Raw genomic sequence first — 16,835 nt, 5'->3', positions numbered from 1 at the left:
CATTTTCTACCAAATTTAGACTTTTATGGTAACTAAGTTCAATGTCTAGTCATGGATACACATAGGGTTAACTAATTCATAAATTTTTAAAGTCCCTGATGAGAGACACACCAAACAATTACACACACAATTATAATGTGTAAAACTACCCAGATAATTCCTTGGTTTAGACCACCCTGCCTTTTGCTTCTCTCATATTTATCTGCTTGCATCTCTACCCTTTTACCTGCCAATGATTGCAGGTTCTTCTTTTCAAGTGCCTTTTTAAAAATCTTGAGTCCATCCAGGCTCTCTTTCGCTATGTCAATTCTCCTCTGTCACACTGAATAGTACTTTTGCCACCATAATTATACTTTTCCTTCAGCAGTTTCCACTGACAACTTTCCGAATCTGTATTTGATAACACTGGCCTGATTATCTTTTTAGAATTCTTCATTTTCAGTTACCAAATTCTTATTTTTTGGGCTTTTTGCTTTTTCATCTTCCTATCCCATACAAATAAATCATCAGGTAGCAGTCTACCTTGTGTTAAGCATGTCTTACCTGAAAAAACAGTGCAATGCAATCCATTTGTATCTATCACTAATAATCAATGTATTTCAGATTCCCTAATCTTCTATGTGTTAACTTATCTTTAGGCTTCTATTCTTGCATTTTCTTAATTAACATAAACCTTTTCTTACTTGGATTAATAAAACTCAAGTTTGACATAAAAAAGGAAAAAATTCCCTTATTATTTTCATACTTTTACCTCTGTAGAGAAAATATGTCTATAAATCTACAAGATAATGTAAACAAATTTACAAATACAGTATACATCAATACACCACAGTATATTATATACAATTATATACATGAGACAACAGTTCAGTTGTCAAATAAGCTGACTCATGTTGAAAATCACCTGGAAGTCTTTCAAACAAAAAATAAGGTAAATCCATAAATCCTCTCACACATGACAACCAGGCATGATTTTGAATATTACTGTGTTATATTACAACACCAACATGGTGATTTTGGTAAAAATGTTTGGCATTCAACAAAGGTTGCTATATGACCAAGATGATAATACTCCTCGAAAAAGCTGACAGAAAGAAGTAGCACAGGCAATCCACTATAATTGAGCTCTAGTGTCAGAATAAAAAAATACTCACCAGGGAAAGCAGGCGGTGATGTCCGTTTAACATTATATGACAACAACTTGTACTTCAAACGTTATGTTTAAAAGCTCACAAGACATATTAACTGTTCAATCTAGTTCTGTACTGATACCCTGATTATTTATATAATATATGGAATACACATCATAAAGGGTGCAGGAAGCTTCTTATATACCTCTGACTTCAATTCTAACTTGAAATGTCTGTACAATCAAAATTGAAAGCAAACTAAACATACCTGTAAACACAACTCATTTTATCAACGCCAAACATTAACATGATTTTCTCTTTAAATAACAATATTGAAAGACCAAACCTTAAAACCCTTTTCAATGCCGATATAGTCAACTCTCTCTCCTTTCAAGACATCTCACCTAACATTGCAGGCTAACATATTATGTATTATTATAAAGGATTAGTTTATCCAGAACTCTGAGTCTAACAACAGGTCTTCTCGAGCTGGTTCCAGGCTAACATAAAAATTGCTAATATATGCTATAAGAATTATCCTTTATATGCTAATGGACTGGATACCCATCACATTTAGAGGAGATTTCTACAGCAGTCAGCAGATGCTAAACCACTTTACTGTTTGGCCATCTTAAAAATGAAAACCTACAAGAGGCCATCAGATAAACATCTAAGAAAATAACTGGTTCTACAAAAAATCATGCCTTTTTAGTAATTTCACTCATGATTTTCCTTTTCCTATATTGAGTAACTTTCTCATATTTTCCTCTATACTGCAAAAACAAGATTCCAATGTTTTCCAACACAAAATCTACCCAAATTACATGCTAGCATATAATTAGCTGAACTCATTTACTAAAAGCAAAATTAACGCCTGACGAAAATTCTTCTTGTCTTCCTAATAAGTCTGTGATTCATGTAAAAATAAATATAGATACAGCTAACACTGACAATATATTATGTACATTAATGCTGAAAATACTAAACAAAACTTCTACCATAGCATTTTAAAACAATACAATCCTACAACCCTTTACAAGCACTGCTTTGCTGTCATCCACTTGGAATCTGTCCTGCAAATGTCATTCTTTTTTTTGTATTCAGAGTACATGAAGCCTTCAGGTAAACAGGTATGAAAACTGTCTTATAAACTGAGTCAAGAGATTCTACATATTTCTGTTGAACTGATTTCCCATCATTCCACTTCCAAATCCACCTTGCATTCCTCCTGGTCCTCCCTGCATTCCACCAGGTCCACCTTGCATTCCACCAGGTCCACCTTGCATTCCTCCTGGTCCCCCTTGCATACCTCCAGGCCCTGCTTGCATTCCACCTGGTCCAGTCTGCATCCCACCAGGACCTGCCTGCATTCCTCCAGGCCCTGACTGCATTCCACCTGGTCCTGTCTGCATTCCACCTGGACCTGTCTGCATCCCACCTGGACCTGTCTGCATCCCACCAGGTCCTACTTGTACATTAGGGCCTCCCTGCATTCCACCAGGGCCTCCTTGCATAGCTGACAATCCTTGCATTCCTCCTCCTCCTTGCATTGTTTGCATACCCTGCATATTACCTGAGCCTACTCCCACTTGATTTGGACCTCCTTGCACATTTGTAGGCCCGGGACCTTGCATCCCTCGAGTTCCTCCACCTGGCTGCTGCTGCATAATGCCTCCAGCCATGGAAGTCATCGGCTGCTGCATGTGGCCAGACTGCATGCCAGACATAGTGCACATAGTACCCTGCATATTCTGCATGGGTCCTTGTGGTCCCATAGAGCCCATGGTCCCCATAGTTTGTGACATATGCCCAACTGTTCCACCAGGCTTAGGCCCAGTGAAATGTGACCCTGGAGCCATATTGGCCATCATACCTGATGACGTAAGGGGAGGCACATTTGTTGTAATGGTACCTGTACTTGAAGACATCAACCCTTGAGACATTGTAGAGGTTAATGATGGCTGAACTGCTGCTGTGACACTAGAGGATCCTCCTGGTGTTACTGGAGATGACATGTGAGGAGAGGCTACTAAGTGTGGTGAAGTTAAAGCCTGGGACACTGTTCCTCCACTTGAGGTTGGAGTACCTTGACTACTAGCTGGAGTTACTGGTGATGCAATGACATTGCCATCAGGGCCTAAAGTCAAGTTACACACAAGTTCTCTAATGCAAGGGAATAAGCTCAATTCATTCTGCTGGACTGCAACACGACCCATGATTTCATTAATGACCTGTAAGGTCACACTTGGGTTATTACTCTGTTCTCGACGCTCAGCCATTTGAGTTTTGTTTGTTACTGTGTCATAAACAACGGGCAGCATCAAACTGGGTGGTTCTGTCTCTGGAGACAACTGAATATTTGTTCTTATTAACTGAAGCTGAAAAACAGAAAGAAAAATAATTAACAATTATTCTTGTAGTAAAATATGCTAAATTAAACAAATAACAAAGGCGTAAAGTTCTAGGCAAAATGCTGTTAATAATTGTTGCTGGACACCTAAACAAATCACACAACAATATTTTCGGATGCTGTAGTTTGGTTTCTTTTGTCATCTAAAAGTTGAGAGGTACAATTCAAATACTATTATTCAAGAAATAGAAAAGACATTCACTAAAGACATGTCAGCTTTCTTTCTAACAATACTGTTTTATCTATGTATTCCAAAAATGTCTTGGAGAGACCACATACAATACTTCTAGAACTCTAGACTTAATTGTTCAGATAATTTTCTACAGTCTAATAATGTCTTATGTTGGACTGACTTATCCACGTTTTGAACATTGCTTTCATACTATTCAAATATGATACATTAATACAAAGAAAACTATAACAGTTATGAGGACAAGAGAAGAACAGGGCAACACAGCAAATTAAACAATACAACAAGCAGGACAAATTTGGCAAATCTGCCTTCAGTGTTCTATTTTTTTAATCAACTCCACAAACTCTTTTTCAGTCTGCTGTTAAGAATGTCATCTGCACATAGAGTGACCATTTCTACACCCCCATTGTAACCGCCTTCAATACTCAGTACTGAGCACTTGCCAACACCAGCACATCTCTTAATTCTTCTGGTTTATGTCTATCCTCATTTTGTATAACGAGTGAAGTTTGCCATCCAACCCCAACCTACTCAAGTTTTATAAATAATCATGTTTACAGCAGAGAAAATCACTGAACTGCAGGTACTAAGATAGGTCAAGAAAGATATATAATGCAGGAAAAGCATCTCTGCTATAAATCACAGAGTTAAGCATCTACAAATAATTAGAGAGATTGAACACCAATACTAATTTCTTAATACTTACGAAAAACAAGATTTTACTGCGGGATACAACTACCACATAGAGACCTGGAGGAGCAATATGAGGTCCAATAGGGGGATTAGTCAAGCACCACTGAATATTCCACTTCATTTGCTGCTGCTGTTGTGGTGTGGGCATCTGCAAAATAAATAAATAAATAAATAAATAAAATAAAAAATAAATTAAATAAAAACAAAAAACCGTCACCTGTCTGCTCAAAGAACAGCTCACTATTTCTTTGAAAGGACTTTGACTTTTATATTCAGTTTTGAGTATTTTTCACCTACATAAAACCTGTTTATCATGAATATCTGAAGGACAGATGAGGCATATACAAACTTATTGTGTATTCCTTTCATTACGGCAATGTGGAATGTCTAGGTTCTATCTAAAACTTGAGAGGACATTTGCACTACCATCTTTGATTTTCCACCACTTACCAGTTCCAGCTGCATGATGCGTATGCAATCCTTCAAAACTCTGATGGGAAACTTTAGGATGCTGTAAAATGACTGGACAGCGAAAGGCCTAAATGGCGGCACGAGGACTTTGACGCTGAAGAACTTCTCAAGTACCTGAAATTCAATATATTGTCAGTAAATGAACATAATACTCTTCTCATGAATATATTTTGGAGATAGCTCTGTTACAGTCATAAATAAATCAGAATTATTGGTGCATAAGACACCATACAAGCCACATAAAAACTGACAATCCATTAAAAGAACAAAAATCAAGATTACATTATTCATTCTCCAATTCAAGGCTGCAGATCCAATTCAGTTCACTGCCCATAAAAAGAAAGAATGTCTCTTGGCTAAGCCTTATAAGAGTTAAGAATGTTAATTACTTGGTCTGCTTAAACTATTTTTTAGTAATAATAATGAAGACAATAATAGTAACATTTTTCCTCCAGGTACAGAAATGATCATTCTTTTAAAATGATCATTTCTGTAAAAGTTAAAAACTACAGATCACCTTAAGTCATGAGCTTACCTGTAACTCATCACTGTTCCATTGTTCCGTATGTTCTGGCAATGGCTGTAACTTCAAAACCAGATTGTACGCAGGAGAGCTTTGTACAAGCATCTGACAACTAAGTGTGTCTGTTTTGAACTGGATACTTCCTGGTTCAATATCACCCAATGGTTTAATCTAAAACACAAAAAGATCTCAATTTTCATCACAACTATAATAAAAAATATATAATAAAAATTAAGAATTCTTATATCTCAAAATTTGCTTAACCTTAGGATTCTGAAAACTATTGTGCATAGTTTATTTTCAATCTTTTGTCAAGCACTAAAAACAATCAGAATATGATAAACTTTGAGAGTTCTGCTATCAAAATAATATATTAATCTTCCATGATTCAAATTTTTTCACAACAGTTTTACAAACGAATGCAAATCAGAAAATTCTTACTCCTTCACATCGGCACTGCTGTTGGAAATGTCTCTTTAAATATGTCATGCCAAGGAACTGTTCCAATAGACACACCAAACTATTGTCTCCCCCTTCATCAATCTGGAATGCAAAAAGTTCTTTAATAAAATTCTGATCTTACCAATATAACCGATAAGATAATAAAAAAATTTATAACAGAAACTACTAAAACTGCAGACTAAAAAAAAAGAAAAAAATTTACTGTGAGAAATTAAACTTGGCAGAATAACAGTAGAGTAAAATATTCCCAACAAATGATGAAAGTGAAATATATTTACAGCTATAAATATTTCATTAGTACCACTTTTCTTGCATCATTTACATAAAAGAAAAATCACTACCTGAGCAGGAGAACAGAGTGTATAAAATGCATCATGCGTTAGAGTGGTTGGTACAGCTGCTGCATATGGCTTGTTGGGTAAAACTCGAGATGTGTATGATGACGACGTACCAACTGAAAAATTAATGCAAACATTTTTGTAAAAAACATTGATCTTCCTAGATGATTTTATAAAATACAGTGGCCTCTCCAATTAACAGATGTTTTGGGGGTTCTGGCCTTCTGACAGCTACAACCATTGGTAATTTTATATAATGCTTAGTCACATGTTGTATTTTGCACTTAACATTTAACTAACAAGACTTATCTGAATTCTGGTAAGTGGGGGTTACTGCATCAAATGAAAACTCATTTATGCTACAAATTAAAACTCTCATTTATGCAAAACAGTGCAACTATCCCACTAAGAACTGAAATAACATATTTCAATGCAACTACCCTTGCAATGATTAATGCAACTACCCTTGCAATGATTCAAAATATATTTTGTATCGTGGATGAACATACATAGTAATACCTATCATATTTCTATGTAACCGAGCAACAGATCCTATCTATCATTATTATCATCATCATCATTAGCAGACAAAAACTTACAAAATCAGATAACTAACCTGGACCTTGCATGAATGCAGATGCTGGGGAATGCATTGGAACTGAGTGAGGGGCAGCTGGAGACGGGGCTAAGAACGGAACAGGCGAAGCCACACTGTGCTGGGGGGCAGATGGAGAATTTGCCCCCAGAAAACCGCCACCAGGAGACTGATGAGGTAACATGGCCGGTGACGGATTCATGCCAGGGAGTGACGGTGGAGACGCAAGGGAGAAACCACTTGTAGCAGGACTTGAAACAAAGCCACTGTGTGCACTTGTCTGAAAAATACACTTTATAAAATTTCTCATGTACAGCAAACTATATGAAGAATATAAAAAGCAAAAATTTAACTTCATGATCTGTCTTTTAAGGAAGAATTGCCTAGCTTCCATTCCCACCACTCTTTCCCTTCTGCAAAAGTTTTATACTATGAATTTGGCACACGAGCTTCACTTCAGTGGGTATCAGTTTTGCAAAAGGGAGTATCCACAGAAATAAAAACATATAATACAATGGAGACGATTGCTATTATACATATGCTACAAGCAATTCCCAACTTGTGCCCCTCCAAATTTACTACATCAAACGGTCAAGAATATAACATGGGCATGAGTTGGAAAGCGTCTGTAGAGTGGATACTTTACCTCTGATTAATTATAAATTAACATTCACTCAAGCAATAAAATAGCATACCTGGGTAATGCCACCTGGATGGGGACTTGCTGGAGTATGAGGATTGGAAGAAATAGGTGGAGTCATGGGTCCATGACGAGCTGGTGAGCCAGCCTTTGGAGTAGGCCATGAAGTATCATCCATTGGAATAGGTGTAGGTGGATTGTCATCTTCTGACTGTGAGCGCCTTCTATTAATAGCAGACTCATCGACATACTTGCTCAAGAAGGCCTAAAAAAGTACAAAACATTTAGTATTACTTTTACAAGAAAATCCTTTTTCCATGAACAATAAAAAAAACAGATAAGAGTAAATATACTATGGACACAGGTTTGCTTTTTTCTTTAACTATGATTATAATAGCACAGTTAAAGTGAACAACAAACTTTCGTAACTACCCTTACCTTGAGGCCTTGCACAGGAATAAATTCTTCTATCACCTTGGAAGTATCAAAGCTGCTGAATGCACCATCTCTGACTGCTACTAACCCATTAGGAAGCATATCAACATTAAGGCAATATACATTACGATACACAATGCTGACCCTTGTGGGAGACTGAGGGAGAATGGTGAAGTTTTTGATGGGCTGCTGTCGCTGAAGGAAAAAGAATAATTTTTTTTCAGTAACAGAAGAACTACCATATCATATACCCTCATAAAAATGTTAAAATGTATTAAAAAAAGAAGTGTATTTTACAGCAGGAAACAAAGCATTGCTACAGGAACAACCTGATCATTCTAGGCCAATGTCACATAACACTGTAGTACGTACATGGAGGAACAGAGAAATTAACTACCTTATCAATGACTCCAAGGTGAATCGTAGGCGACAGCTTGGAAATTGCTAAAAGAGGATGATATGTGTGATGCAAAGTTATTGCCAAATCAACAAGGCCCATGTGACCTCTATGATTTACTAAGTCTTGAAGATGGTCTTGCATTACTGTATGCGGATTTGTGGCCCATACCCCTTCTCCACTCATTCCTGCAAAATTAATAAACATATAAATAGTAATTTAATGTTAGAAAATAAAGTGCTGTAATTATAAAAAATAAATCTATAAATTAATTGACTTCCAATAATAATGCACTTTAAAGATAGTACATGACATGGAAAGCATAAGAAAAACATTCAAGAAAATTATTTGAAGTGGCTTATTGGCAATACCTTCCACATCCAATAAAGGAATTATTATCACTTCCTTATGCTAAGGTTAAGTCCAGCATCATTTTAACTTTCACCAGTAAACAAGAAAGAATTATCATCTTACCAAAACTTAAAACGAAAGATTTCTTTTCCGCACTGTAGCGTAGGACAACAAATGCATCAAAACTGTCTCCATAGGCTACAGTAATACTTTTGTAGTTGAAAGACTTGACACGAACCATTTCACTCAGTGTTTTGGGAGCAATGTTGCTACTACAGCTGCTGCTGCTGCCAGCAGATTCCACACCAGCTTGAAAAAGATGCAAAATGATTTTGAATTGGGGGCAATCACATTTTTAAAATACATAAAATAAAAGCATCCAGAAATTTCTTAACTTTTATGTTCAAAATAAAAAAAATTAACTACATTTCTAGTGAAATTACATGACCATTAGCATTAAACCAAAAGGTTCTGAATAGAGACCAATCCAGATAAATAACCAAGATGCAGATAAATTCTGACACCAATATATTAGTAAAATGTGAATGATGGTAAGTACATTTCTAAAGTAAAAGGATTACCTCTCGAAGCTGAAAGTTCTGCTGCAAAGGTAAGTACAAGCTCATACAGTGAGGAGATCACAATCCAATCTGCTAATATGGCATCAACAGTGGCACTCATGTTCTCAGCACTGGTGACCTCATAAGTGAAATAAACAGAGCGTCTGGGACCTTGTTCACGACCGTGGAGACTTGTCACTGGGGAATGCGTAAAGAGGTACTCCATTCCAAATACTCTCGAGCCTTTAGCTTGCTGTAACAACAGAAAATTGTCTTGAAACATCTGTCTACTCATGTTACTACAATGATGATAACAACAATGCAAAAGATTTAGTACATAACATACACACACACAATGATGTTAAAAATCCTGACAAATGACTTACAACTGGAAGATTGACATCAACAAAATTAAGTCCACTCCAATAGCTTACCTGAGTCCTAATAGAGGCTGAAAGTAGATGTTTACGTAATGCTACTATAGTACTCTTGGATAGGTTTTCAGTGGTTGGAAGATCTATTAGCCTCAATAAAACACCCATACCACCTTCTTCAATTTGCTCTCCAGTATTGAATACATTCCGTTCTCGTAACTGTAGGTGATAGAAACATGACTGCTAAATATCTGAACATGATCAATTACAGTAAAATAAAAATGTGCATTATGATAAATGAATGGTAGCTGGATATATGTATGATAGGTGTCAAATTTTATTGATAACATTTTCACACTTTCCAATATGAAAACACAAATACTAAACCATCAATATTAAATGGATTGTAACTTTTAGTGACTCATGCAATTTTGCATAATCAAAACTGAAAAACTACAACATCAATATTCATGTGAGTTACTGGTCCCTGTAGAGGATATTTTTTTACATTGACAGAACTGTTGTTAGTGAAAAATCTACATCAGAATTCTGTACCTTTCTTGATAGATGGATGAGGGGTAACTTCATATCACACATTGCAACACACTGTGCAACATCAGGTAAGAAATAAGCGGGAACTTTGACACGCTTACTGGCTGGTTCTGCACGCAGCTGTAATTTCCTTTTACCTCCAAGTGCTCGTTCACCTGGTTCAACAACTGAAAATGAAACATCCATAATCTATTTTGGTTTTAATATTCTAAATACTTTTAATGAAATGCAGTATGACAACATTAAAATTTTCTATTTATATCCATGACTAGTGGATCTTCCTGGGACTTTTCATTGTGAAACTTCACTCTACAACTGGTACTATACTTGTTATTTTTCAGACCTATTTGATAATATCTACTCTTCTAGTGGCTACATTGTCTTCTATTTAATTTAAATATGCAACACTTACATTTGGTTTAGCTTATAATAAGTTTCATCACCATAACTTACCATCAACTTTAGTGGAAGGACCATGAGTGCATACAAATGAATCAAGCTTTTCTAGGTCATACGCTCGCATGTATGACTTTGGTAAAGATGTTTCCACGGTGTCATCATCAGGATTATCTTCAATACTAGCTTGTTTGACAACCATGAAATACAGTGACTGCTCAACCTCACATGGACTGCCCTCCTTCTCATTGAACTCTAAAATCTTGGAGAAAAGATGATATACAAGTATTGTATACTGTTCAAAATAAATTAACTATCCAATTCATCACAAGGAATGTGGCATGTGATAATTCAAAAACCGAAACTCACAAATCATTCTGAACCAAAACCACTACTACTAAAAAACTTCTCTTGTTATTTTCCCAATTTTAATCATTCCATGCTTCACCAAAAGTCATCACTATAAATACTTTTAAATACAATACTTACCAGTACATAACCAGGGTGCTTATGGAATGTGATGTAGGCTTTGTGCTTTCCAAGGGTATTTAATGGGTGTGTTGCATAATACATCAAAGGAAGTCTTTCATGAGCAGTTGCTGGAAGATGCTGTAGAGTTTTCTCTGTGCGTCTCATCATCAGCCAATACCTACAAGAGTACTAAAAATTAGTAGGGAAAAACTCTATCGCGAGAGTATATATAAAGTTCTAAAGGGTCCACAATAATACAAAGTGGTAAGAGTCTGTGTATAATTTTTAAGACTTTACAAAAAGCTTTCGAACCCTTCCCTGAAGATGAACCCAGGGAAGAGTTCGAAAGCTTTTTGTAAAGTCAGATAATTATACAGACTCTTAACACTTTGTATTATTGTGGACCCTTCAGAACAGTACTAAAACTGTTAACACAAGCACTATAATTCCAATATCAAGCTTCAGTTCCTAAAGTAAACACTGCTTATGGGTGACCCACTCAGCCTTAGGTCCTTTTCTATTACCACATTTGTGGATAAAGCTAAAAAAAGGATGCAGGAAGGTGATTCAGGGTGCGTATGTTTGCAGATAACCTAGTGTTAACAGCACAGTAACATAAAGAAGTTGTACAAACGTTTATAAGGTGGAAGACTGGAATGCAGTGGACTTGAAACAAATCAAAGATTATGGAGTCTGGAAAGGAAGCAAAGAAAAAGAACAACAGTCTGAACAGTGGTTATGTGGATGGTGTGGGAATCAGTTTCACAAGAAATTCTTGTGGTGTCACAACACATTCTCAAGAACAAATGTGGAAAAGGAGGAGGTAGCGCATTAAGATGTGATGGAAGGGCACATCATGAAGGGGATAGATTATTTCTGTTACCTTGGGAAGATACTAGACTCTAAAGACGGTAATGAGAGGATATTAAGTAAAATAGCTTTCCTTCAAGGTTGGCTAGTGCCATATTAATTTTGAATGCTCCCTTGTACTTTTAATAGTACAGATAATGTCAGATGGTCCATATCATATTCATATCTGTAAAATAATTATGCATATAAGTAGGATACGGAGGAACAAACGTCTCCTTCTACATAAAGCTTAAATCTTTCCTACATACAAATGAAACAGAATATAATACAATAATACCTTAATTCAGAAATGAGATCATCTACTTTACTTCGGTCCTGATTGAGCGCTTGTTGCAAATCTGATATAATAGGACAATTGTCATACTGGGGAACGTGAGGAAGAAGGATTCCAGTATGGGTATCCACAGTGATCAGTAACTGTTCTGAACGAAGGTTTGGCTGCAACACAGGAACATGGAGAACAGCAGGTGAGCCACTAAGTTGACCTAAAAGAGAAAAAAAAAACAAACAACATAACAGTATTTGACAAGATGCAAAATCATTAACACAAAGACCTGTACTTGACAAGATGCAAAATCATTTACCATGGAATAATTTGAGAAAAGTTTCAAGATCACGTCTGTATTAATAGAACTATTAATCTTCCTTGAAGGTACTTTGGGCTTTCTTTTTCAAAGGCTCATGTCTCTCTCCTTAAATGTTTTTCCTATACCTTAATGTTTTCCTATTCAATAACAGCATGCTACAAATGCTACCTTAAATATGGGAAAATAAATACTTCATTTCAACTTATAATATGTAATTCAACATCAAGGAAAAATCTTATTTTAAATATTATCACCTGCATACGTTTTCAAGCTGGTTCCTTGAGTTTTATAATGGGATGATGTTGGAGGTGCTTTCCTACCATTTCTGTTCTAGTCACAACTGCATCAAAGACAGTTTGAAGACTCAATACATATCCTCACTGTTTCCCTAGTTAGTGTTAGATGATAGTTAAAAAGACCGATGATCTTAAAGCTTAAGGTACAGCATTTTGTTAAGATGTGTATACTGTACAGGATGAATATCACCTAATATGTTTCCAAGTCTCATACGAGGGTGTTCGAATAAATAATTTCTGGATTATGTACCTGATTCTTTAATTTGTCTCCCCTTTGTTTCAAAGAAACAGAATTCTTCCCAAGTATCTTTAAGCTCCCTTCTTTTAAAACCTTGAACAACTGCATCTTTTAAGTTTGACCTAATTCTTTTCATCCCTTGTGCAATGGCAAGAAAGGGAACCAAACTGCCAGTCTAGTTAGCTCTCAAAATAAAGAAAAAATTTGTCCATGATGACCAGAATATTTCAACAAATACACAATGCAAATGTAATAAGTACAACTAAAAAAATTAATCATGAATTAACACTTCAGCTTAAACATCAATATGCTGTACTTACATTTTTCAGCATCTGCACCAAGCTTGGAATCTAAGTCTTGCTTGAGGTCAGAGAGCCGTGCTTTGGTCCTCAAATAAATGGTATGTACCAGAAGGCGTTCAATGGAAAGATGGTCACTTCGTATTGCTCTTTCTGCTATTTCTGATTCCTGAAATAATCTTTACACTTAGCCAAGGTTTCCCAAATAATGTACTATGATATGTATAAACCAATAATAGAAGAAGTTTGAGAAATATGTGCACTAAAAGTATAACATGAGGTTTTTATGATAAAACAAAGTTTAATGTATACTTACCTGGCAGGTATATATATAGCTATATTCTCTGTTCCACCTGGCAGAAATTTTCAAAACTCGCGGCAAACGCTAGTAACCTATTAGTAGTTCAGGCAACCACCACCCCGTTACCGTGGCGCTAGCGCTAGGAACCGTTCCCAATTGGGCCAGATTTTCTCTGAACCCTGTCTCCTGAGGGGAGGCGGGTGGGAATTAAATTATATATACCTGCCAGGTAAGTATACATTAAAATGACAATTTGTCGAAAATTGCATTTTTCCTAACTATACAAACCTGAGGTCCTTTAACAATAGGAAGGTAAGCTAGCGGCAGCTGGGACGGTCGTAAGCTTCGAACAAGGGAGAAACGTAGTTAACTGCTTGTCCGATCGTGCGCGCGCCGCGCGGCGCCCGAGAGGTGAAGAATCACTTTTGCTTTAGGCCCATGCAAAAAGTTGCAGAGTGAGGGGTGGCATGAGGTGGGACTATATGTAAAGGACCTCAGGTTTGTATAGTTAGGAAAAATGCAATTTTCGACAAATTGTCATTTGTTCCGATACGTTAATACCCAAACCCTCGGTCCTTTAACAATAGGAAGACTCACTTCTTGGTGGGAGGAATCTGAGTCTTTTTGGTGAACAGACTGGTGTTCGTCCAACCCTGGAGTGCCTCCCTGGTCGTAAGAGCAAGGGAGGGATCCAAACCTCTGTCCGATTGATCGGGGTGTGCACCGCAGGATCAATGGTCAGACCTCTGGGCCAAGTACTAAGAGAGAGGCAAGCGTATCTCTTCGTACCAGCAAGCAAGAACTTGTTCCTGTTTGCAAGAGACAATCATAAAATGATGGGTTTGTCTCAATTTGGCATCCACTTCCTCCCCCTTGTTGGAGGAAGTGGGGTGGTATTTACTCCTATCCCTACTGAAAGGGATAGGATGGTGCTCTATTGAGTAGCTCTCCTGCATCTCGTCCTTACCCAGCAGGGTGACGACCGTGTCCCTCTACCCAAAGGTAGAGGGAAGAAAAAGATGGGAAGAGGAGCCAGTCACACTCTCATTCCTCATCCATTCTTACGGTCACACCAGGACTCGATGCTGTTCAGCCTGCGAGGGTCTGGGTTAACTACACAACGTGTTGAGCAACCACCACGGTTCCCAAGGAAAAAAAATCCAAGGAACTGTGGGCAATATCCTGAAGGTAGAAGGAGGTGTATGCGGTCCGGTTGGACCAGGCGCCTGCCTTCATTACCTGCGCCACGGAGAAGTTCTTGCGGAACGCGAGAGAATGATGAAGAGGCGTCCACACTCATCCTGGGTGTCGAGTTTCTTCAGACAGCTCCGTCGCACCTTCACAGGACAAAGCAGCATAGCCTTCGTATCGGAGGCGGTGACGTCCATTAGGGAGGGTATTGTGAAGGACTCGAACCAATCGTCAGTTACCGAAGGGTTCTGAGTCTTCGCTACGAAGATCGGTACGAAATCGAGCGTCACAAATCCCCATCCCTTTGTGCTTGACTTCTCAAGAGAAGTCATGCAGTTACCTAAGACGAAAAGAAGGGAATAGTCGTATGACCTATCCCTCTTCTCGACTTTGGTTATGTACAGTACTCATACTGACAAGCTATTAAGACGAAGTAATGATTGCTCTGGAACAACCGAACTAAGTCCACAGCATAGTTCGTAACTGACTCGGACGCTCTGACAGCTGCCGACTGACTGGTTCGGAATCAGTAGAGGCAAGTTGTCCAAGCATCCGGGTAAGTCACGTGACCTTCGCCCTTTAAAGAGTTATGCTGAGAGACCAAACAAATAAAATATTTGTTAGTCACCGATGCCGGACGGCGCGGCGATGATTCTCTTAATGCATAAGCTCAAAAGGCGAAAGTCAATTGCCTTCAAAAGACCGAGGTCCCCTGATGGCAAGAAAATCTCATAGACGTTGAATCTCAGCTTAAGGAGAAACAACACTATGTGACGTTGAAGACGAAGGTAGGCAATGAATGCAACCTACGTCTTCCAGCTGAATCGAGAGAAGGAATCTCAAGATTCTAAACCTGTGCTTACAAATGACTGAAAACGCTAACCGCCATTTCATTGCTGTCCATTGTGCAATGAAAGCGGGGCGTTCTTCAGTAATGAAAACACAGGGGAGAGCCGCCTGAAGAACTGCTTCTCATGGGCTGAACGTTTGGAAGTAGAGCTGGCAGGTGGTGGGAGTAGGCGATGTCGTTCACAATACATCTGCTAATCCGGGGTGAACAATGAACAATTGTACACCTCCGAATACAAGATATTTTGAGGACAAACTCAGATTCCGCAAAAATCATTCGCATTATCGGGATACGATGCAGCAAGAGACTATTACAGAATTCTGTTACCGTGCGGTAAACAGAAAGATGAGAGTCGAATAGATATCTCTGTTTAAAATTCTCGCAATACCGAAGACGATGAATACTAGCGTTACTCAGCAGTAGATGGTCATTCATGTATGCGAGAATCCCCGTTAATCAGAGACTTAAGTCCGTGATTGTTGGGCAGAGATACGGTTGTTATTCAATCAAAGCAGGTGAGAAAGACATAAACAACCGTCTATCTCAAAGCGGCAGCTGATACTGAAATGCCTCGGGCAATTCAATACGCAGTAGCTGTCGCTGACTCGTTCATCCTGAGTTGCCAAGTAATCCTTTCCACGAAGGAATGCGTTCGGCTAGAACCACGAGCATAAAAAGATATGCTCGAGCAATTATATTTAAGCGAAACGAATTTCGGTAAATATAAAAGCTAAAATGGTGTTGTTGACAACACCATAAGTATATAAAATTGAAACTGGAAACTCCTGGGAGGTTGCAGGCAACCCCGGGTTGCAGTGCAATTAGATACTTTTCGTCTAAGTCGCAATCCGTAGAATAACCAGGATATGCGCCTACCCCTCGGACCATTCAACTGCTTAGCAGAATCATGTCGCGAGGTTAATATACGTAGTATATTTGTAGGATTCTGAACAACGATCTCCATCCTAAATTCTTTCCTTCAAGAAACAAAATAAGGATTGGAGATCGACCACCTTCGTTCTCTATTAAAGAGAGTGAAGGAGAAGTCTTCCTCGAAGGAAAGCTTCAATGGTGAACAGAATACTAAGACGATAGTTCCAGCCAAACTGGATATTCCCGTCCGTTCTTCTCTATTCCAGGTTGGTCGCCTACTGTGAGATAGTCTTCTTTCAGCAGCAGTCTTCTTCCTAATGCTAGAAATTCCAGGAATTC

General features: G+C 37.9%; 1 protein-coding gene across 1 annotated transcript in view; it reads right to left on the bottom strand.

Moving 5' to 3' along the window:
- Window positions 1–703: 703 nt before the first annotated feature.
- The window catches only part of LOC135204324 (mediator of RNA polymerase II transcription subunit 14-like), a 35,603-nt gene continuing 19,471 nt past the window's right edge, over window positions 704–16,835 (bottom strand). The window contains exons 9-26 of the mRNA XM_064234505.1: window positions 13,303–13,450; window positions 12,139–12,346; window positions 11,010–11,169; window positions 10,578–10,782; window positions 10,128–10,291; window positions 9,633–9,791; window positions 9,220–9,451; window positions 8,762–8,947; window positions 8,288–8,475; window positions 7,894–8,085; window positions 7,511–7,720; window positions 6,837–7,095; window positions 6,224–6,336; window positions 5,862–5,963; window positions 5,433–5,591; window positions 4,877–5,011; window positions 4,440–4,574; window positions 704–3,508 (exon numbers count right to left, since the gene is read on the bottom strand). Coding sequence (XP_064090575.1) covers window positions 2,297–3,508; window positions 4,440–4,574; window positions 4,877–5,011; window positions 5,433–5,591; window positions 5,862–5,963; window positions 6,224–6,336; window positions 6,837–7,095; window positions 7,511–7,720; window positions 7,894–8,085; window positions 8,288–8,475; window positions 8,762–8,947; window positions 9,220–9,451; window positions 9,633–9,791; window positions 10,128–10,291; window positions 10,578–10,782; window positions 11,010–11,169; window positions 12,139–12,346; window positions 13,303–13,450 — 4,167 coding nt within the window. The 3' untranslated portion in view covers window positions 704–2,296. The remainder of the gene's footprint in view (window positions 3,509–4,439; window positions 4,575–4,876; window positions 5,012–5,432; window positions 5,592–5,861; window positions 5,964–6,223; window positions 6,337–6,836; window positions 7,096–7,510; window positions 7,721–7,893; window positions 8,086–8,287; window positions 8,476–8,761; window positions 8,948–9,219; window positions 9,452–9,632; window positions 9,792–10,127; window positions 10,292–10,577; window positions 10,783–11,009; window positions 11,170–12,138; window positions 12,347–13,302; window positions 13,451–16,835) is intronic.

Source organism: Macrobrachium nipponense, chromosome 44 (genome assembly GCF_015104395.2).
Source record: "Macrobrachium nipponense isolate FS-2020 chromosome 44, ASM1510439v2, whole genome shotgun sequence".
Taxonomy (NCBI): domain Eukaryota; kingdom Metazoa; phylum Arthropoda; class Malacostraca; order Decapoda; family Palaemonidae; genus Macrobrachium; species Macrobrachium nipponense.
The sequence above is the reverse complement of the archived record's forward strand: the minus strand, read 5'-3'. Positions and strand labels throughout refer to the sequence as shown.